The 23,076-nt window shown below is 47.1% G+C and overlaps 1 protein-coding gene across 1 annotated transcript in view; it reads right to left on the reverse strand.

Annotated features, from left to right (window-relative positions):
* Positions 1 to 2,322: 2,322 nt before the first annotated feature.
* The window catches only part of Best3 (bestrophin 3), a 47,110-nt gene continuing 26,356 nt past the window's right edge, over positions 2,323 to 23,076 (reverse strand). The window contains exons 8-10 of the mRNA XM_028877938.2: positions 21,112 to 21,192; positions 19,566 to 19,717; positions 2,323 to 6,188 (exon numbers count right to left, since the gene is read on the reverse strand). Of these exons, the coding sequence (XP_028733771.2) occupies positions 5,276 to 6,188; positions 19,566 to 19,717; positions 21,112 to 21,192 (1,146 nt within the window). The 3' untranslated portion in view covers positions 2,323 to 5,275. The remainder of the gene's footprint in view (positions 6,189 to 19,565; positions 19,718 to 21,111; positions 21,193 to 23,076) is intronic.

The raw sequence follows: 23,076 nt of genomic DNA on the forward strand, positions 1-23,076 counted from the left end.
TGCGCCTTTCCTGGAGCTCACTTGGTAGCCCAGGCTGGCCTCGAACTCACAAAGATCCGCCTGCCTCTGCTTCCCGAGTGCTGGGATTAAAGGCGTGCGCCACCACGCCCGGCCAGACACATAATTTTTGATGAAGAAGCCAGAAACACACACTGGAAGAAAGACAGTGTCTTTAACAAATGGTGCTAGTCAAACTGGATGTTACATGTAGAAGGATCCACATAGATCCATACTTATCACCCTGCAAAAAAATTCAACTCCTAATAGATCAAAGACCTCAACATAAAATCACATTCACTGAACCTGATAGAATAGAAAGTGGGGAATCACCTTGAACTCATTGGCACAGGAAAAGATTTCCTGAACAGAACACTGTTAGTACAGGCACTAAGATCAACAATAAGTGGGACCTCGTGAAACTGAAAAGCTTCTGTAAGACAAAGAATGCTGCCAGCAGGACAAAGTGGGAAAGGATCTTCACCATCCCCACATCCAATGGAGGGCTGATTTCCAAAACACATAAAGAACTCAAAACAACAAGAACTGAATATCAAGAAAACAAATAACCCAATAAAAATGAGGTACAAATCAAAACAGAGAATTCTCAAAAGACGAAACTCAACTAGTGGAGAAACACTTAAAGAAATTTCAACATCCTTAGTCATCCAGGGAAATGCAAATCAAAACGACTCTGAGATTCCATCTTACAGCTGTCAGAATGGCTAAGGTCAATAACACAAATGACAGCTCATGCTGCCGAGGCTGTGGAGTAAGGGGGACACTCATCTATTGCTGGTGGGAGCTTGAACTTGTACAGCCACCGTGGAAATCAGTCTGGCAGTTCCAGGAAGATGGGAATGGATCTGCCTCAAGATCCAGCTAGACCACTCTTGGGCTTATACCCAAAGGACGTTTCATCCAACCACAAAGGCACTTGCTCAACCATGTTTGTTGCTGCCAGAAATGCTGCTGTGTTAGAGTCGGAGGGGATGGAGACCATCCACGAGACAAGACCTTCTAAACACAACAGGACTGATGCACAGGACCTGAAGATGGAAACAACCTAGATGCCCCTCGACAGATGAATGGATAAAGAAAATGTGGCACATCTACACAATGGAATATTACCCAGCCATTAAAAAAATGAAATTGCTGGGTGGTGGTGGCGCACGCCTTTAATCCTAGTACTTGGCAGGCAGAACCAGGCGGATCTCTGTGAGTTCCAGGCCAGCCTGGGCTACAGAGTGAGTTCCAGGAAAGGCACAAAGAAACCCTGTCTCAAAAACAAACAAACAAACAAACAAACAAAAATGCTAGTGCAATGGTGGTACAAAGTTTGGAGTAACCAACCAATATCTGATTTGACTTAAGGTCTACTCATCAATAAGGATCCCATACCCAACACTGCTTGGGAGACCAAGAACTTGAGACTAGATAGCCCAGGGACCTAGGGCAAAACCAAATACTACTGTTCTAAAGGAATAGAGCAATAAAATGACTCTTAATGACATTCCGCTATGCTCATAGATCAATGCCTCCCTCAGCCATCATCAGAGAAGCTTCCTCCTGCAGCAGATGGGAACAAATACAGAGACCCACAGCCAGACATTATGCATTGAGAGAGAGACCTTGGAAGACTCATCCCTAAAAGGGATATCTATCAAATCCCTCCCTTCAGGGTTCAGGGGACCCTGTAGAAGAGAAGGTGGAAAAAGTGTAAGAGCCAGAGGGGATGGAGGACACCAGGGAAACAAGGCCCTCTAAATCAATAGGACCAATGCCCATATGAACTCAGAGACTGAGGCGGCACACACAGGTCCTGCACAAGTCTATATCAGTTGGGGTCCTAGAGCTAAAAGGAGAAGTAGCTATATGGCCCCCATCCCTACCCCAGAAGCTGTATCCAATTGATAATGAAAATGTAGTTTTCTCCAAGGGAGTCTCACAAGAAAACACTACTCTCAAGGGTAGACTGCGTGCCCAGCAGTAGATAGTCAACAGAAAATGAACTCAAGGGTACCGCTGGAGGTTCCTTGTCTCATAGTGTCATGTCGGGGCATTTTTTTTCATTCTTTTTTATTTATTTACTAGATTTATTTATGCAGCATGTGCACGCACTGCCTGCAGAGGCCAGAAGAGGGCATCAGATCACTGGAACCAGAGTCACAGACAGTTGTGAGCTGCCCTGTGGATGCTGGGAATTAAACCCAGGTCCTCTGGAAGAGCAGCCAGTGCTCTTAACCATTGAACCATCTTATTTTTATTCATTCATTCATTCATTCATTCATTCATTTTCTTCCTTATTTTTAAACCCTACAGATCCTTTTATGGCTTCCAGTTTAGTGTTTTTATGGGATTCCTGAGTGAGTGAATGAGGGGTTCGCTGTGTCAATATGTCAGGGGCTTAATCCTGTGACTGTTAGGAGAAGATCTTCCTAAATGAAAGAGATCAGAATCCCAGAGACAAAGGGGACTCTGAAGCACAGATAATCGTAGTGAGAGGAGAAGTCTGCGATGACTCCTTGGAGCACCAGTCAGAGTCATGCCTCTTGGTCACACAGGACAATCTGAGGTCCCCAACCTTGCCCTTCAATGCTCATGATGACTAATAAAGGCTGTGAAACCTTCGAGAAAGTAGCCCATTCTGTAGATAAGAACCTGATGGTTGGAAGGACATGTATCTATTCAACTTCCTGCCAGACTGCCTGCCCTCTTCTTTTTCAAGGTTTTGTTGTTGTTTGCTTGTTTGGGTTTGGATTTTAGAGGTAAGATCTTGTGTTCACATGCAGATTAGGTTAACACACGACCAGGAAAAGCCTGTTCTTGTATTGGTCAAACCCTGAAGACTAAGCCACGGAGACATAAGACTGTTTGTCTGACAGGTGGAATTTTCTAGAGCTCAAGAGGTGAAAAATCGGGCACAAGAGAATAAATCCTTTATTTTTGCAGCCCTGGCCCTGCAGGGTAAAGACTCGTTTTAGAATGGAAAAATCTCCTCATTTGGGCTCAGTGGGCGAGTCGTAGTTCAGTTTTCAGCGTGAGAAGAAAACGGGAGGCCATCTCAAAATGTGAAGAAATATTGAGGAGCTTAAATAATTCTCATGAATAAAGGTGGAGAAGAGGGGCCCAGGAATAGACAAATGAACCCCTTCCCATTTCTCCATAAAATTATTTTTCAGTGCGTAGTTGATAACTTCGGGTTTAAGAGTGAAAATTGATTATACTTCAAAGACAGCTCAGTAGAAACCTAACTTGTATTTGAGGGAATAGATCGAGCCAAAGAGAAGATGTGTGTGTGTGTGTGTGGGGGGCTTAGACAATGATGTCTGGGAAAGGGTCATTCTGGCCTTTTAGAAACACAGGGGGGCTTGAGCCCATCGTCTGTCTGTCTGGGATGGTTTGGGGATTACAGTCCTTTCTTGGGAGTTGATGGTGTGGGTCAGCATAGAGGACCATGCATGTGCAGCATTTCCTCTACTAACATACCATGTTAGTCCTTCAAGAAAAGCCTGTTAAGGCAGGGGTCATTGCTTTTTGCCCCTTCAGAGGCCCACTGAGATTTGAGCTTTTGTGTGAATGTGGTCACTAGAACACAGCACATCAGGACTCTGTAGTGGGGGAAGGAATACGACGTTCCTGCCAGCTTCTATAACGACCTGGAGAGGACCATGGCTATTGGCCCCCAGAGACAAAAAGCTGCTCGCCTCTGTGACTGAAAACTGTTTTGGGCGGATCCAGAGATGTCTCCAAGGCTGAGGAGGTTTGGCATAAACCTGTGATTAGCCGCCTTGAAGCATCCTCCAGAATTTGGTGCAAATCGTTAGCAGATTCAAGGCCCTCCTGTGCCACAGCGAGGACGTGTGGGGTTCTTGAGCAGCTAAGCCTGGCTAGGTGAGCTCGGGAAACGCCTCTGTTTTCATCTTTAAAGTGGAGCTGATGGTCTGTCGGTCTCATAGGACTCCTTCAAGGATTGTGAACTCGCATGTGGACTTCAGATCTGGCTGCATGGGGCACCGAGACAGCCAACCCGTGGTCGCTGTTAGGGTTTCTTGCTTCTGAAGCCACATGTCAAGTTTCGTTACAGGACAGGTAGAAAAGATGGCACTTGGAAAGGCAAAGCCCTTTCAAAGCTGGGAGCTTGCGAAACATAACCTAAGAGCTTCTGAAAGGAAGTTGGCAAGAGTCTGTTGTCATCATGCGGCCATGGACCCTATAGTATCCACACCGCTCCAGTCTCCTACTGGTCCCACGCTGTGACACAATTGGAGTGTTTTTGCTTAAGACTGTGTATGAGTTCAGTAGATCCAAACCATGTCAACCTTTGGTGGTGTAGCCTTTGGCTGTGTGGATTTCATACCCTCTTAGAATCAGTCTTCTCTGACCATGTCATCCTTTGGTGGGGTAGCCCTTGGCTGTGCGGATCTCATATCCTCTTTGATTCGGTCTTCTCTGGAGTCCAACATGAAGGAGCGGAAGCAGCAGGTTTGGGATGGTGGATACCGTCAGCACACATACACCTCTTACAGCAAGGCTGGAAGCATGGGGGGTTGGGTGTGTTAGATTCCTGTACCGGTCACTACCAGTGTCTCATAGTGTGAACACCGTGACGGGAAGTAAGCAACAGAGTTGGAAAGGGAAGCTATTATAACCTGGAAAGAGGGACAGATTAGAGTCACTGGAGGACCTAGACCCGGGAAAAGGGCAGAGGAAAGATGTATGAGAATAAAGAGGAAGAGAAGGAAAAGGAAGACCAGATGGTAGACATAGTCAATTGAAGAGGAAGGGAGCTTTCTGAAGCAGAGGAAGTTCAAGAGTTAGGGAAAGTGCTAATAATAGTTATCGGAAGCGGGAGTGAGGTGGTCAGGAAGATCCAGTTAAATAACTATAAGTGGAAGGGCCTCTGGGCATGGCATGGTCTAGCCTTGTCTCTATGGCTAAAGGAAGAGAGGTAAGGGAGGAAACAGGAAAGAAACGGGACCTTTTGTGTCTGGGCCTTTGCTTCTAGGGGATTGGACTATGATCTGTATGGTCCTTTCCAAAGCTAATCATGTATGGATGTATAAGCCATGTACATTTATATGGGATCCCTTATTTGGTTATGAGGATTCATTTGGGGCCACACAACTTCCGTGAAAGCCCCTTTGCGCTAGACGATGTGGTTGTGTTCGAGGTTTGCAGGATCATAATGCCCTTCAGAGTTCTGAGTAGCTTGTACAGTAGGATCGTGTTGCTAAACACTGGCCAGCTCCTGGAGGGGTGTCCCCGGGCTGGTGAGCTAGAACCAGGTCCTGGGGCGCTGTGGCGTTCCCTTCGGGGATTCTTCAGGGTGCTCACTGTTAAACTCCAGGATGTCGGTTTCTTTCGTGTCCAAGCTTTCCATTAAGAACAGGACGTCAGGAGAGACCCTAGGACCAGCCCCAGGATGGGTGACGCTGGTCTCGGAGGATGTTTCTGTATCAAGTAAGAGGGCAGGCCTGGGGTTCACAGGATCTGGACCTAAGTTTCCCAGGGAGGTGTGCCGCGAGTCCCGTAACTCCGGAAGGCTCCACCTTTGTGGGAATCTGTCATCATCCAGGTCTTCCTCGAACTTGAACAGGTCTCTTTCGGTACTGATTGAAACAGTCTGGGGACTGGGGTCCCCGGGTGGCGTCGCCTTCCCTGAGGGGTCTACCTGCCGTTTAGTCCTGCTTGGCTGCACCCCAGTGAACTCGAGGCTCAGGATGGAGGTAGCAGAGTCTTGGTGATGGCTGTCTGACGAGGTCCCGGGGGCTTCAGCCGCTGTGATCAGGACCTCAGGGACCCGGGGCATTTTGGTAGGGGAGGCCCTCACACTGGACTGCGGGGTCAGGCTCTGCAAAGTGCTGGTGCGGCTGGTCTCCCTGATGGTGGACAGTTCTCCCATGCTGGAATGCAGCTTAGGGCTGCCCTCTCGGGATTGGGGTTGCTTCCGGGTGGGTGAGGCTCGCTGGGGGTTTCGGGAGGGCACGTCCAGCAGATCCCGAGCTGGGCTCGGGGGGAAGAACATGGAGCTGTCGCTGGCCTGCCTGCCGAAAGTCCTCCTCCTGGGGCTGCCGGGGTGCTCGTGGGTACTCAGGAAGCGCTTGACCCTCCTCATCACCGAGGGCCGGTGGCCCTGCTTCTCATAGTTCCACAGCCAGTCCTCCGCGGGGAACTCGGACCCGGACAGCCTGCAGCACAGGACAAAAGACAGAGAGCAGCTGTAGGACTAACTTGTGGGTGGGTCCCAAAGTGAAGAGGCGGGTCACGGCAACTGCTATGAACACGTCCAAAATGATTACCGAGGAACGTAAAAGGCAGGAGTGTATGAGCGCATGTTCCATTAAGGACGAAGTGATGACATCATCGTATATCTAGTAGCCTCTAGGAAATTCCACTGAATAGAAGTCCTCCCCAACCCCCCCTTTATCTCTGGGAGCTACATTCCAAGATCTCCAGTGGATTCCCAGATAGTACCAGACCATAGATGGTAATGCCTTTTCCATCTTAGCTAAACATGTACTACACACATGGCTATAACTTTATTTCTTTAGAGACAGTCTCATGGATTCCAGGCTTGCCTCAAACTTTACCTAGGATGATTTGAACTTCTGATCCTTTTACTTTACCTAGGATGATTTGAACTTCTGATCCTTTTATCTGCACTGTCCATTTCAAGATTACAGGCACGTGCCACCATACTTGGCTCTGCGGCTGTAACTTGTTTTAAAATTAGTTTCATTATTGCTATGTGTCTCTCTGTGTGGTGCCTGTGTGTGAGTGTGCCACATGCTTGGAGAATGACCTCTGGTGAGGAGTCGGTTCTCTCCCTCGCCTGTGGAGTCCAGGGATCCAACTCAGGTCATCAGGCTTGTGTGGTAAGTGGTTTTTTTTTTTTTTTTTTTTTTTTTTAATCAGCTGAGCTATCTTGCCCATCCAGCCATACCTTTTGCAGCCTCAAGTGTGACAGTGAAACCAGCATGGGTTATTTTTCCATTCTTAACAATATCATGAGTAGAAGATTCGTTCTTGCCCGTGTGAATAAACTTGGTATATTTTTTTCATTAATCAAAAGCTTTCATTTTTTTTTTTTCACTTAAGGGATACATTTTACACCTTCTCTTAGACATAAGCCAAACACTGCCAGCATCACTGCTCTTGTGTGTTAGGCAGATTAATAAGTGAAGGGATCCTTGAACACAAGCATTTGAGGTGCTATGCCCATTGGTCTGATGACGGAGCTGGCTAGTAAGTGAGGTGCAGGTAGGGCATGCACTATAGGTAGACGGACTGGACAAAGGGCTGATTCACAGCCCCGGCGAGACCAAGCGTGATGGCTCAGGATATCCTCACACTGTTCAGAGCGGCATGCGATTTAAAATCTGTGAATTGTTTGTCTCTGCAGCCTTCCGTTTTGTATTTTTGGACGATGATTGACTCTGTGTAACTGCAGTTTGTGGAAGTAAAATAGTAGATCAGCGGGGCTTTTCGTACACTTAGAAAAGAATGAAAGTGGGAGATAATAACACCACAGTGTTACGATGAAAATAGTTTTATCCATATGGATTCCCTCCCAGAGTGTTGGTGACCTTCGGGGGTTCCCAGACCACACTCTGAAGATTACTGATCTAGAAACTTGAGTGTTAGGATACACTGTACAAAATGTTGCGTTCTTTTGTTTTTATTGGAGTTGAAGTAAAGACGGATGTCCCCAGGACCCATCATTCCCCTCCCTCTAGAAAAAATAATGGGACATAGCTAAACTCAAGAGACTGGGAGGATGGGTGAGGTGTCTCAGTGAACAGAGCGTTGGCTGCATGAGCCTGGCAACGTGACTATGACCCCAAGAACCTAAGCAAAAGTGAAAGAGAAAACAGACGCTACAAAGTTGCCTTCTGACCTCCAGACTTGTGCCGCTGCATATGCGCCTTGGGGTGCCCCCCTCCCCCACTAAATGCAAAAGAGAGGGGTGCGCACACACACACACACACACACACACACACACACACACACACACACACACACACAAAACAGCTAATGCTCATTTCACTATCACGATAATGATGTCAGTTCATGTTGCTACTGTTACCAACACTTCACAGACAGGTTCTCGAGGGGCCGGGAGATTCATTACTACGCCTGACTAGCTAGTGAGGCCGAAACAGAAGTCTTCCTCCAGCCTGCCACCCTGGTATCAAAGGACACACTAGAGCCCGGAACAGGATGGCGAGTAACATGCAGACCTCAGAAGGAATTGAGACATGTCTGGGAAAAGCTTGACATTTCTGCTACTCAAGTAGGGCTGAGGGGGGAGAGGTCAGCACACCACGGGAAGGAGATGTGGAGGTGAGGCGGGCTCTGTCTGTGGTTGGGGTCTCCCCGGGAGGTTTGAAGGATTTGCCATGGCTAAGGATTTCCCACTGAAATGCTGACATTTAAGAAGCAGGACGATGAGTCTACCCTTTTTAACCTCCTCCAAGGCTTAAATAAAACAAGCCCATGAGGCAGTGAACGAAGCCCATGTGGCCGTGAGGTCTCCTCCTGCCTCAGGTTCCAGGGTTGTCCCACATCTCTGTCAACTTCAGCCTTCATGGGGGTTCGAAGAGCACCTCAAACACTTGCCCTGAAATGCCAGTTGCTCATGCTGGCTTAGGGAGCAACCGTTCCCTCCTGTGCCAGTCCGGGGTGGGCAATGACATCCACGGTGACAAGATGTCTCATGCCAGGTGCATTTTCCGTGACAGGGAGGAAAAGGCTGATAGAATGTAGGCGGGACCCGACAAGTGCAAAGCAGACTGCCGAAGAAGACGTGTCCCTGTGTTTATGAATAAAAGATGGATGAAATGATCACCTAGCTAAATGTCCCGGGATGGTGCTCGATTACAACCTCACGCTGCTATTCCGAAGCCCCAACAGTGTCCTTGGCTACCGGATCGTCTCCTGACCCTCCCTCCAGAGCCGGTGCGGATCCTGTTACATGGCCTTGGGAGATGCAGACTCATGCTTCGGTGGCCCCAGTGACCCCGCTCACTGGGTTTCATTAGGTCAGCTCGCAGGACCTAATTAGTCACGCTTCACAGCCATCTACTTAGCTGGGGAGGACACAGAGGAGCCACAAGCACGGTTGCTCACTGGGACTGCCACCCTGGAGGTGCTGGGGACATGAGGTCAAGCTGGCACTTTCTCTTTATAGGACAGGCACATGCCCTCTGCTTGGGACATTGACTATTTATTTCGGGTTGTTTTCCTTAACTGCACCTAAGGTACCTTACCTGGTAACAGGGACATGGTCTTCTAGGGGGGAAAAATGCCATGTGTATTAATATTATTTTAAAACTTTGTGACTCAAAAGGAAAAAGCAAAAAAAAAAAAAAAAAAAAAAAAACCAAACTGGGCCAGCAAGATGGCCCAGTGGATAAAGGCGTTTGCTGCCTGTCTGGAGGACCTGGGTTCTGGAACCTACATGGTAGGACAGGTATTGGTAACTTATCCTCTGACTTCCACATATACATAAAGGCCTGTGTATGCTCAACACACATACACACACACACACACACACACACACACACACGGGCAAACACACACACACACACACAGAGGCAAACACACACACACACAGGCAAACACACACACACACAGGCAAACACACAAACACACACACACCACACACACCAAATAAATGCAAAGAAGGGACAAAGCTCCAACTGTGCACTGGCGGGGTGGTGACGTATACTCGCCTACGGCAAGCACACTAAGCCCCTGAGTCAGACTGGAGAAAATGAAACCAGTCATGAGCAGATCAGGAAAAGCTCAGCTAACTGACCCATGCTGGGGAGGCCCACCAAGGAGACCCCCTTTGTATTTCCCTGCCTCATAAGACGGCAGTGTGGACACACGAGGTTCAGCTGCTAAATTTACCGAGCCTCTACTGTGAACGATTTGCTATATCCTATACCTTATTACTTACAATGTTAAAGGAGGGAGAGGGCATGCATATAAATGCCTACATTTGAAATCAAGTTTCCGTGCTGGCAAAATTTTCTGCCAAGAGTTAGAACTGCCGTGATGAAGCAGGGATGGAACGTTCCATGCGAAAGCAGTGACTCCCAAATAAGGTGGCGGGAATTAGCGTGCTTTTGAGTTGGTGTGAAATGGGATGGTGTTGGTCATGGCTGGGATGATAGTCTTGGGGTATGTTGTGAGGGTTTGGACTTTGCCCTCCAGGCTGAAACTATGTGGTTTTGGCATTGCCTGCATGGGAAAGGCTATGTGAACAGCAATGTTGATGAATGCATACGGTAGGAAACATGTCTTGGAAACGTCCCACACTTCCAGCCTGAAGCTGGACCTTGGGAAGGACACTTGGGGTGTCACATATTTCGTGATGATGTAATGAGAGGTGTCCTCAAGGTCTTTGGGCCAGGACAGAGCAGAGCACGACTCTCTAGCATTATGGAATGAATAACCTTTCTGTTGAGTGCTGGCATCAAAGACGGTTGCTGGACCAGAACCCTGTCCTCCTTTCTCTTAAGGGTCGTGGTTTTCCATGTTCTCATTTCTGGTATGTAGAGACTCAGTTTAAGAACAGAATGCCCTGAAGATGAAAGCATGTGTCATACAAGGAGACAAAGTCCTGTGTGCTTTAGGCTGTCCTTCATCTCACTACGGAGAGACGTCAAATTGAACCTCTGCCTCCACTTCCCGAGTACCGGGGTTATACCACCATAGCTGGTTGATGTCGGGTTGGGGATCGAGCATACCTGCACTCCTATTTAATTTTTAAAGTGTATTTTTAGTCTACGCCAGAGGCATAGATGTAACAGCACCTAAACAATCATAGCCGGAGCACTACAGGACAGGACGGGAGCACTCTCATGATATTACCTCGTGTTAGGGATGGCCAGCTGAAACAGTTTCAGAACTCATTTGGACCGAGACAGATGAGTAATTAGAGGCAGGAGGACACTGACAGAAGGTGCCACGGAACCACCGGTTTCCAGCGGTGGAGAGGGAGAGCCGTTCGTTCCAACAGTGGGACAGATGACTCACTCTGAGCGCTTGACAGTCAGGTTGCCGCTGCCCAGGCTGACACCAGCTGTGCCAGGTCCGGGAGACTCCTATGACTCTCCGGGACTTAGCATCACACGTGGTAAAAGCAATAGGGGTGACGTTTTCCCTGCCTCCCATGTGGCTTGGGAGATGAAAAGGGGGTGGCCCGTGTCAGAGAGCTTTGAAGCACAGGAACCCTGAAAAGGATGCTGCCCATCACTGGCGACTCTCCGAAGCAGTCCCCGGGTGCCCGAGCAAGTAATAACGCTTGCTTACTGGAAAAGCCCTTTTTCTTCTTGGGAAGAGTTCTTTAAAAAACCGTCACGGCAGCTGGGAGCTTCCCCAGACAGTTGAAAAGCTTAGACAGGATGACGTAGCAGCTATTCAACAGTAAGGCCAGGGCACTGGGGGTGTGTGGAGAGGATGTACAAGGGCTGGCAGGAGCTGGGAAATTCAGGGAAGCCAGGGCTGACGACCCGACCGGAGTTCTGGATGGAGACAGCATTGCTCTGCCCTGGCCCTTCAGTATTTTTTCTGTGCCATTTGTTAGACACTGCTAACTCTGTAAGTCACCCATACACGAATACAGGGCACATGGGGATGAGAAGGGTTGTGCCATGCAGCCTGCTTTTGAAAGAGAGAGGGAGGGTAGGAGCGGAAGCATGCCAAGGCAGAGGGATGTCTCAGTTGGAGCTACTTTCATATCCAATGTTGAAATAATAATAACCAAACCCAGCATTTCCAAGTATCTGTTGAACACCCACAAGACCGTCAGCCCCAGAGCTAAGGGTGTGAGCAGTGGGGGCTGTTAAGAAGCCTGCGCAGGGTGCAGAACAATCTTCATCCCCTCCATTACTATAACTAGGGAGAGGCAAGAGCCTGGCTCTCAAAGGCCACAGCACAGTGCTTCCTTCTTAGGGCACATCTGATATATAAAGACCAAAATAGCCTTGGCAAATGGCTTGGGAGGTAGGTGTGTGTGTGTGTGTGTGTGTGTGTGTGTGTGTGTGTGTGTGTGTGTGTGTGTGTGTTTCAAACCTACTCTGTCCTAATGGGTAATGATGTAATTGATTACAGAGCTTCGGAAAGATGGAAGGCAAGCCCCACCATGCTGGCCGTTCTTTGTTCCACTTTTGAAGTGGTGTTTTGGCAATTTGAATTCAAATAATAAAAAGTCATCTTAACGAAACCGAAATGAGGCGCTTAGGAGAATGATACTTAATATGGTGAGTTCTATTTTTTTTGTGTGTGTGTTTTTTTTGTTTTTTTTGAGACAGGGTTTCTCTGTGTAGCTTTGCGCCTTTCCTGGAACTCACTTGGTAGCCCAGGCTGGCTTTGAACTCACAGAGATCCTCCTGCCTCTGCCTCCCGAGTGCTGGGATTAAAGACGTGGGCCACCACCGCCTGGCAAGTTCTATTTTTTTTTCATGTCAGCTTTATTGTTTTAAAACTGGAGTGCTCTCAAGGTTGGGTGTGTACACTGGCTAGAGCCGGTGATTTGCCTGAGAACCTATCAGGGCAGAGGCATGTGCAGACGATCAGTTAGACGCGGGCCCCAGAGGTACTGAACCCATTAGAATAGAACACTCTTGTTTTTAACCTTGCTCATGGTGGAATGGCAGTCCAAGCTGCCACCACAGATTCACAAATGGACAAGAAACCCTCACTCTGAGCTGGGAGGCCAGGGGCTAAGGATGATGTGGAAATTTCAATGACTAGAATATTGTGACCACCCAGACTCCCCTCTGCTCCATTCTGGCAAACAGTTCCTAGGAGCAGAGCATGTTGGGAGGCATTTAGGTTGGAACCTGCACTCGAACCTTGACCTTCCCACCATCTCTTTGTGGCCAATTTGAGACTTCAGGCCAAGAGTTATGACAAATTTGGTCTACCACACCTTTCCCGAGGCATATCTAATTTCACCCTACCACCTACAATACAGCCAAGCCCTCTTCCTGAGCACTACTGTATCCTGTAGATGTCCTCTTGGAAGAGATAATTAAGCCATGCACACCTCTGATACCATTTAAAGGTAAGAACTGAGCAGCAAGGTGACCCCATGTCGGCAGACCGAGAATCCCCATCTCTAAAATGATGAACTTAATGCACATTCATCTTCTCCTTCTTGCCTCTCCTTCCTTTCTGGTACATTAAGGGGAAGAAAATCAATGTGCCAAGAGTACATTTTTGTAGAAGTTAGTGATTTAGAACTTGAGCTATTTTTAGTGTTTTATAACATGAGCGTGCAATTGTATAAACCAGACTATGTATTTTCTTATAAAGCTAAAATAAACTATTTGAACATAGTTGGCTAAGTAAGACATGATTACTGAAAACACCAGTCTGGAAATACATTTGATGAACTTTAGTAAGATCTTTGCTCGCTACAATATTTATTTTCCTGTACCTGAACTAGTATTCTCTATTGTGCTATCTTGAATGTTTTGTATACATTTGGTGCATGCTTGTATAATTACAAAATGGGGATTATGGTATGGTAAACATGCTTAGAAGTTCTGGCATACAGACAGATAAGTAAGAGTCATCTTTTTTCAACACAGTGGTTTAGTTTCCCAGTACCAAATAAATCTTAAATTCTTCCATTTCTGACTAGAAGGAATTCTTAGCATACTGGGCAATTTCTCTTCTCTACTAAATGGATCCGTTTGCCATGTAGATCCTTCTAGATTACTGCAAATGGAAGGTGGAGTGGTATATTCTTTAACCTCAGAAAAATCCAATAAGATAATCCTCTTTAAATGGGAGTAGCGAGCAGTCTGCAGGCACACGCTTGCATGTGCAAGAGGGCACGCACGGCTAACACACTCCGTGTCCTCCAGTTCACAAGCAGACTCAGTCACTCTTCTCCAGGTTGCGATCCTCTCTTTAACTGTTACAGTGGACAGCTTGTTGGTGTCCTTCTAAAGCTCTCGAGGGACGATTGCTCCCTTTCTGTTGGCTGTTTTGATTTTCATGATGGGATTAAAGGGATTTATGAGACTTCAGGTCTTCAATTTCCATAGACTGAATTCCTCATCGTCTCCAACATGGGTAATGTCAAGTAAAGAAAAATGGATTGCTGGAGTGACCCAGGATGATATCACATGAAGATAAAAGCATTCTCCTTCTACTTTGTAGTAGCAGGTAAATTTGGATGTTGTTGTTTTTTAAACCATGCATATATATATATATATAATATATATAATATATACATATATATGTGTGTGTACATACACATATATGCACATATGTACACACACATATATGATATATATAAAACACAACACTGCTTGTATTTAAACATTTACACTAGTGCTATATCTTGTTTTAGTAAACTTAGTTCTATAAGTGCTATTTTCTCATTAGTTAATTAGTTAACTGATTTTTTGAGCCTGGGGGAATCCGAGGAGTCACTTTGTAGCCAGGCTCACCTTAACTTCTCACGTGCTGGGATTACAAGCCTGGTTTATAAGTGTTTATTATTGTGTGACCAAGACCAGTTTTCAGTTTTCATTTTAGGTCTTGGGTATGTTTCCATGTGAATTCTGAGGACAGGTTCTCTTTTGTGGGTTTCATAAGTTTTCTTAGTCTTGGTTAATAGTTTCTTCATGATTAAACTGATAAAAAGATGCCTCCATTAAAACAGTCATCACAAAGCATTTCATATCACAACAAAAGAGCAAACTAAGGATGTCCCCAAACTAAGGATGTCCCTGAAGTGATCTCGGGTACGATAATGGGAAGGATTCAAGCACAGAAGATGACCTTTTCATCTTTTGGTTAGTTCGCAGGGTAGGGCTTGTCAAATGGGGACTGATGATGATGCAGTAATTATCACCAATTATTAAATCTCAAGGCCAGTGTATTTATAGCACTGTTTCTAATTTGGGTGTTCCACTCAGATTCTGTGTGTGTGTGTGTGTGTGTGTGTGTGTGTGTGTGTGTGTGTGTGCACTTGTGTGTGGAAGTGTTCATGAACACATGCCACAGCATGCCTGTGGAGGTCAGAGGACCATCTTGAGTGTTGGTCCTCACCTTCCACTTTATTGGAGACAGTGTCTCACCACTGCGTATATACCAGGCCAGCCGGCTCTCAAGCTTCCGTCTTGCCGTAGTTACATTGGGATTACAGGTGTGTACTACTGTGCCTGTCTTTACATGGGTGCTGGGGATTTGAACTCAGAACCTTACGCTTGCATGGCAAGTGCTTTAGTGACTGACCCATCTCCCCAATCCTTCTTTCAGAGTTTTCAGGAGGCCTTTTCATCCTAAGTCTTGATTCTGAGAGTGTGTTTGTTTTTGTTTGTATTCTATAAAAAACTGGAGGATAGAACTTCAGTACTGATTTGGTATTGAATTTATGGAACAGCATTTTTTAAACAGTACTTTTAGATTTGATTGAGAAGAGACCGACAGGCCTCACTGGAGCTTCCTCTACGGCAATGGTTCTCAGCCTTCCTAATGCTGCGACCCTTTAGTTCCTCATGGTGTGATGACCCCCAGCCATAAAATTATTTTCACTGTTACTTCCTAACTGTAATTTTTCTACTGTTAGGTATCATCTGTAAATATCTGATATGCGACCCCCGTGGGGGTCGTGATCCACAGGTTGAGAGCTGCTGCTCTGGATTCAAATAGTATGGTGCTGGATGACGTGAGCATTTTGCTTTTTACCTCCCCGGCCACCCAGGCACCATCTCCTCATCTCCTTTATGGCGTCCAACCTCAGCCCCTTTCCAGGCCAGCCCTAGCCCCTCGCCCCTCGCCCCTCCCCCGGACTTCTCTCTCATGCCTTTGGATGCCGTCCAACCTATCCCCCCACCACACACTTCCTCCTTCCTCTTTCTTATGCCCATATCTAGCAACTGGCACACAATTTACTGCATGGTAGGAATCTAGAAAAAAAAAATGACCTGACTGAATGGATGAATGCGTTGTGACGTTACAAGTAAACACATAGTTTAAATTTGTACTTCAGATTTAAGGGGAGGGTATTTTATTATATATGGCTAGCATACAGGAAGAAAACCTATGGTTTGAATGCATTCCTTCCTTAATACCGAGAACAAAGAAAATTCTTTTTCACGTGGAAATGCATATTGACTGAATGTGAAAGTCATTTCTAACAGGGTTGCATGAGCGGAGTCATTTCCCAGGCTGCCCCTTCCACACTACTTTGGCTCAGTGTTCAAGGGCATTTCCTTGATTTTAGAATTTCTGGCTCACGAGAATTATGACCACAAGTCTGAAAAGGTGATATAAAAAGATAAGCCAAATTTGAGTTCTGAATTAAACGTGCTTGGACTGTACACCTCTCAACCTGTGGGTCCCGACCCCTTTGGGTCAATTTGTAACAATGAAAATACATCCTGCATATAAGATATTTATGATTACATATCAGATACCGTTATTCATAGCAGTAGCAAAATTACAGTTATGAAGCAGCAATGAAAATAATGTTATGGTTGGGGTCAGCACAACACGAGGAACTGTATTAAAGGGTTGCAGCATTAGGAAGGCTGAGCACCACCACCTTAAACAGAATATGATTAAAAATTTTCCTCATCTAAAAAAGGCTTTCATAGGCTCATCATCAGCAAGGACACATGAGCCAGCCTGGGCTAACTTAAATACCGTCCCTCCATGTTGGTTGTTGTTAGTCTGAGAATGGGTATGCTAGCCTAGCCCAGCCAGGCATAGTGAAGCCAGCACTTGAGTTCGAAAAGTTGGAAAGAACCGTGTGTCCTTCCGGTGGGATTAGGCAGGCTACCAGCTTGGAGCTGCTAGCAGCCATCCTGCCATCAGGACGGGAGAGCCTGCCTGAAAACTGAGCCTTGGGGGAGAGGCCCAGAACAGAGGGAGGGAGGGGGAGAGAGAGAGAGAGAGAGAGAGAGAGAGAGAGAGAGAGAGAGAGAGAGAGAGGAGGCAACAGTGAGTCCATTGCATTCCTTGAGCCTCTGCATTGAGCCATTCCCAAAGGCAGGGTAGTTTCTGGGGGGACCCAATGGGCCCCTCTTAGCGTCCATTGGCTCGAGTTTGGTTTTCTGTCACAAGGGATCACAAATATTAAGCGCCATAGTCACAGGAAGGACTGGCTCCCATAAGGCATGTCTGTGAAGGCCCGACTTCCTGGGTTCCTGCAGGGAAATTTTCTGGAGCTGTGGGGTTTCCCTTTAATGGGCCTCATTCATGCAGACAAGCAAGAGCAGGTGAGCGGTTGCCCAATGGTTTCTTTGATTAGTCAGTTCTAGTGGAGTTCAGCTGGACCCCTCACGGAAGCCTCCCATACACTGGCTCTCCTTGTGGCATGACTCACCAGGCAGGTAAGTCAGCCATTTTGATTAGAGGCTCTCCAGCAAATGATATATATATTTTTTGGCTTCAATTTTAAATATTCTATCTTCTGCTTTTCTCTCATTTGTTTTATTTTCTGTCCCTACAGCTAACTTAATATAAAAAAGAATCTGATTAGTCTTTCTGTGCTTCAGTTTGGAACCCATAAATCAAAAGCCTGACTAACTGATGATGATGATGATGATGATAATAAAAATAATAATGTTACCACACCCACAGTATTTTATGGTTACAGTCTCATTTAATATTCCCAATTATCTGTCAGGGCAAGCATTGTCTCAAAGATCTTGTCATTTGTCTATGTTTCCAAATTTAGGAATAGGAGAAGCACATTTTCATACTTTTTGAAAAGCATGTGTTGGGATTCCTGACCACTCCTCCAGCTACATGACCGCACATGCACAGTTCAGTAGCCAAGTAAGGAGCCTTACATTCTACATAATCCGTGCGCTGTGTGATCCTGTAATTTGCGCTCTGCGTGATCACACAGTCTGCGCATGCGTGGCTTAGCTCCGTAAGCCCATATGCGCATGTGCAAGAGAATCCATAAGCGCGGGATACAGATTCCATCCCCCTTCTCCTTCTCCTCCTCCCCCACCCTCTCTCTCCATGCACTTGTCTTCCACAGGCCGGGTCCCTCCCTTCTCCTGATAAAACTCTGCTCCGATGATGGGTTTTGTCGTGCCTTGTGACTTTCCCTCGCAGAGTAAAAGCGCCGCATTAAAACCAACAGCGTAGACCTTGACTTAGGAGTTTGCAAAACTATGATCAGCGCAAATACGTGGATCAAATAAAATTCTTGTGTCCCCTTTCCTAATTTTAACCATTATACAGAAACAACTAAATGGACGTTAGAAATGAGTCTTATGGAGTCAAAGAGAATAATCAGAAGTTCCCAGACTCTGGGCATGCTATTGGTCTCCTTGACTCGACAGGTTAGAGCTTCAAATACTTTGTGCTCTCCCACGGAGGGAGTCCAGGCAAGGACAAAGAACGTTTCATTATCTAAAGGCAAACTCACAGGAAAACGAGTTACTCGATTTTCAAAACTGTGAAGCTCTGTGACTGAGGAGCTGGAGAGGCTGACAAGGGTCTCCAAAAGGCAACGGCCCTTCCTCAAGACTGAGCAAGAGGCTGGGGTCAGGAGGACCATGGTGGCTTGGGAGGATGGGAGGGTTCAGCCTTGGAAGCAAGCCTGTCTTACTGTGGGCAACCTTCTCTAAGCTGTGCTTGGTGGGCCACCTACATGGGTCTCCTGGCGCCTGAGTGTCTCTCGCCATTTACCACAGCTCCTGAAATGCCACTTTCAGCCATCCCTTGCTTTGGCTTCTGAAGCCTCTTTTAGCTTCAGAGGCCCCTTTGGAAGAAGGGTGCCACAAACCATTACTCGTGAGGATTTGGAGATGTCTGACAGAGAGCATAGCTTTACAGGAACAGGAGAGAGGCTAGACATGTGCATGTGGGGAGTCAGGAGCCAGAACGCTGCTGGAGCAGAGGACAGGACAAACCAGCAGCAATGGAGCGTGTACCTGCCTCAAAACCACAAGACCTATACGAGATAAAGCCAGCCTGAATTCCAGCACAAAGCGGTGTGTGTGTGTGTGTGTGTGTGTGTTCGCGCATCTAAGGCCCTACCCCTTACTGTAGAGCTGGGGGAGGGAGAATCATTCTTTTTGGAGGATGTGGCCACTGATTGGTTTCTCATGTTCTAGCGTACACATTGGCAGCATTAATAAGACACTTTGAAGGGAAGAGGAGGAGGAGAAGAAAGAAAGCAAAAGAAATAATAATGAGGATGGGAGACAGATGTTTTTTTTGGGGGGGGATATTGGGGATGTTGGAGGGGAAAATGGAGGGTGGATTTGATCATATTTCATTGTATATATGTCTGGAACTCAGCCTCCACGATCAATCGTATCTGTGCCAGAAATGTGTGTGTGTGGGTAAAGGTACTTGCTACCTAAGCCTGATGACCTGAGTGATCCTGGGAACCCATATAGAGGTGAATTGAGAGAACAGACTCTACAGAGTTGACCTCTGACCTCCACGTGCCCAACATGGCTCACGTCTCTTCAAACATGTCCGCATGCATGCATGCATACATACACGCAATACATTTTTAAAAGGTTCTCCTACATATCAAAGGCTTTTAAAAACACGCTTACCCCATTTGGATCGTCGAGCCCAGAAACGAGGGGATGCAGTAGTCAGCAGCTGCCAGGGTGTACGGTGGCCGCGCGGCAGAATCATCCCAGTAAATGTCCTTCTTCATCTTGGGTAAGCTCATGTGCATTTCATCCACAGCTAAAAGAGAGACCTAAAACCGTCGTCACATTGTTAGACCCGCTTAGATGGGAGGGGTCTCCAGCAGGTGGAAGGGAGTTGGAGAATTGGACACTGTCCGAGTGAAATTCCGAAGGCCCAGGGACAGACTGGCTACCAGGAGGCCGCTGCAGGAGCACCTACGTGTTCTTTGCTGCTCAGAAACTCGGGGCCCTGGTGTAAGTGGAGGCGTGGAGCTGTCCGCTCTCTGGGCACCTCCTGCTTCACCCTCTGTCCACATGCTCCGGCGCGGAGCTTCATGTCATCTGCAAAGTTCCTTTCTCTTCTTTTCTCAGGTGCAGCATTGTCCTGGTGGCCTCCTGACAGCCGCCATTCAATGCCAGATAGGACAGAGAGGTGAACGTTCTCAGCCCTTCCTTTTGTAACCCACAGACACACCTCTGTCTTCCACCACTTCTTATGTGCCCCACCTTTGTCTCTCCTTCCTTCCTTCCTTCCTTCCTTCCTTCCTTCCTTCCTTCCTTCCTTCCTTCCTTCCTTCCTGTCTTTGTCTCTCTCTGTGTCTCTCTGTCTCTGTCTGTCTGTCTGTCTCCTTCCTTCCTCCTTTGAAATAAGGTCTCAGCATGTATCTCAGGCCAATCCCGAACTTGTAATCCTCCTTTCCCAACCCTACCAAGTGCTGAAATTACAGGCCTATGCCACCAGGCCTGGCTACGTCTGTGTGTTTGGAGAAGTAGTGTGTCACCGGACCTGCAGGACGGTGGCGACCTCTCCGCCTTGGCTTAGGCACAGTGACAAATAAACCATTAAGCCTCTGGGAATCCAGTTCTGACACACAGGGAGAAACATTACGCTTCTTCCCCGACAGACTGGCAGGGCTTCAAACGGACGGACGGACGGGGTAAAGGCCCTCAGACGGAGGTTCTGAGGGGAGCCCTGCCTAGAAAGAGAATTCCCTCGTGCCTGTATGAGCAGCTTGCCGGGGCAGCGCTGCGTCGGGGTAAGGGGATCCACTCATGGCTGCAGACGTGAGAAAGAAGCCAGTGCGGTCTCCGCTCCCACCCCGCATGCGCAACTGATCACTGGGGTCTGGTGGGCTCGGTTTGGGAATTCAGAGATTATGCCTGGATGTCATTGTATGTCGTCTCTGGATGACAAATCAAAGTAGCTGAGAAAATCAATTAAAATATTGCTCCGTACTGGACAGAAGAAGACAGACGACGCAAGCAAAACTCACAGAGAAAAATCAACTTAACTGTGCTGGAAATGCGATCCAGGACATCTTAGGTTCCAGAAGGAATGATGCAGGGAATGGTCAGGCTTCTTTCATGTCTAACTAAAGATCTCAAGTCCGGGAACCCGTATCCAGGATCTATTTACCCGTGATGTATCGTTATTGTTCCCAAAGGACAGAAAAGTCCCCCTAACCTGCAGGTTTCTGTCGATGCACCAGTTTGTTTCAAAATCGTCATCGTCTTCTCCAAAAGGGTTGATCAGCTGCTCGGCAACCTGCGGTTGGGAACATGGGATAAATGGACGCAGCGCGTGTGAAGACCGAGAAGGAAGTGGAGGGTGACCCCTGCTTTAGACAGCCTTTCCCTGTGATATGCAGCCTCCCGGGCGGCGGCGGGGGTGGTCTACAGATGTGTATCTCCAAGCGAGTCCCTTCATGGGCACGCTCTGCAAACGGACCTGTCTGTTCATCTAGACAGCAGTGCCCTCCTCTTCCAGGGAAGCCAGGAGCCCGGTGGAGCCAAAGTGAACCAGTGAATACTGAAGGGCATTTAACAACGTGTAAGGCACTTACATTCTCTGAGCTTTCAAGCAGTCTGATAACGTGAGGTTAAACGGCAGTGAAACATGAATCTCAATAAAAGATAATTATGAGACATCAACAGTTATGAGACAAAAAACAGGCATGAGACATAAATGCTGAGTAATTGCACCCAAGAGCTAGAATCAGGCTGGGCCTGGAGGCTTGTCTAGTTTTATGTGAAAGATTTACCCTCATCTACTAAGTTAGTTCTAGTTTTCCTGTGAGTCGTTTAGCTGGTTTCTGAACATATATCATCTAACATTTGGTCTATATTAAATATTCTTACCATGTTTCTGAATGGAATAGCCTTTTAAAAGAGAGCCTTAGATGTCAAATATAACCTCTTTGAACCATTTTCTTTGATTTCTTTTTACTCATGAGTGTGTGTGTGTGTGTGTGTGTGTGTGCGCGTGCGCGCGCGCACGCGCGCGTGTGCAGGGGAGTAGGTATTACATTGGTTTCAGATGGGAAGAAAACTTTTTTTTTTTTTTCCGAGACAGGGTTTCTCTGTGTAGCTTTGCGCCTTTCCTGGAACTCACTTGGTAGCCCAGGCTGGCCTCGAACTCACAGAGATCCGCCTGGCTCTGCCTCCCGAGTGCTGGGATTAAAGGCGTGAGCCACCACCGCCCGGCTGGGGAAGAAAACTTTTAAGTGAACAAAATAAAGGTATCATTTGATTAGTTTCTAGATTCTGAGACCATTTGTTGGAAACTCTGCCCACTTGGGGTTGGGGAGATGACTCAGTGGGTCAGGGTGCTTAAGCTGCAAACACCGGGGGCCTGGGTTCAAATCCCCAGCACCCATGTGAAAAGCCAGACATGGCTGAGCATGCCTGCTAACACCAGCCACGTAGGGATGGAGACAGGTCGACTCTGGGAGTTCTCTGGCCAGCCAGCCTAGTGAAAGAGTAAGCTTCCCGTTGAGTGAAAAAAACCTCTGTTTCAAGGCAATAGGAGAAAGAGCGAGAGAGAGAGAGAGAGAGAGAGAGAGAGAGAGAGAGAGAGACTCAACCTTGTGCTCTGGCCTCTACACGTGTTCAGAAGGGTTTACACCCCTGCACACTCACATGCATATAACACACACATACACACACACACACACACACATACACACACACACACACACATACACACACACACACACATACACACACACACATACACACACACACACATACACACACACACACACATACACACACACACATACACACACACACATACACATACACACACACACACACACACACAGAGTCACATGGAATTTAAAAAAAAAAAACAAGGAAATTTTACCCTCTTGGCCTTCAGGATTTAAGTTAAACCACTTGGCTGCTGTTCCCAACCTCCACTGTGCGTGGGACTCACTCCCGGAAGTTCAACAGAACAAAAAATAAGCAAGCCGAACAAAACCCACCCCCAGCAAACCAGATACCTGGGTCCCTCCCCCAGACACTCTGATTTACTCAGAGTGAGCCTGAGTCCAGGCAATGACAGGAGAGCTTTAGTACATGGCCAGGGTGGAGAACCAGAGCCCTGCAGTGGGTCCAGAAACCCCTGCATTAGTAAGCCTCCTTCGCT

This window comes from Peromyscus leucopus, chromosome 18 (assembly GCF_004664715.2).
Source record: "Peromyscus leucopus breed LL Stock chromosome 18, UCI_PerLeu_2.1, whole genome shotgun sequence".
In the NCBI taxonomy this organism is placed as follows: domain Eukaryota; kingdom Metazoa; phylum Chordata; class Mammalia; order Rodentia; family Cricetidae; genus Peromyscus; species Peromyscus leucopus.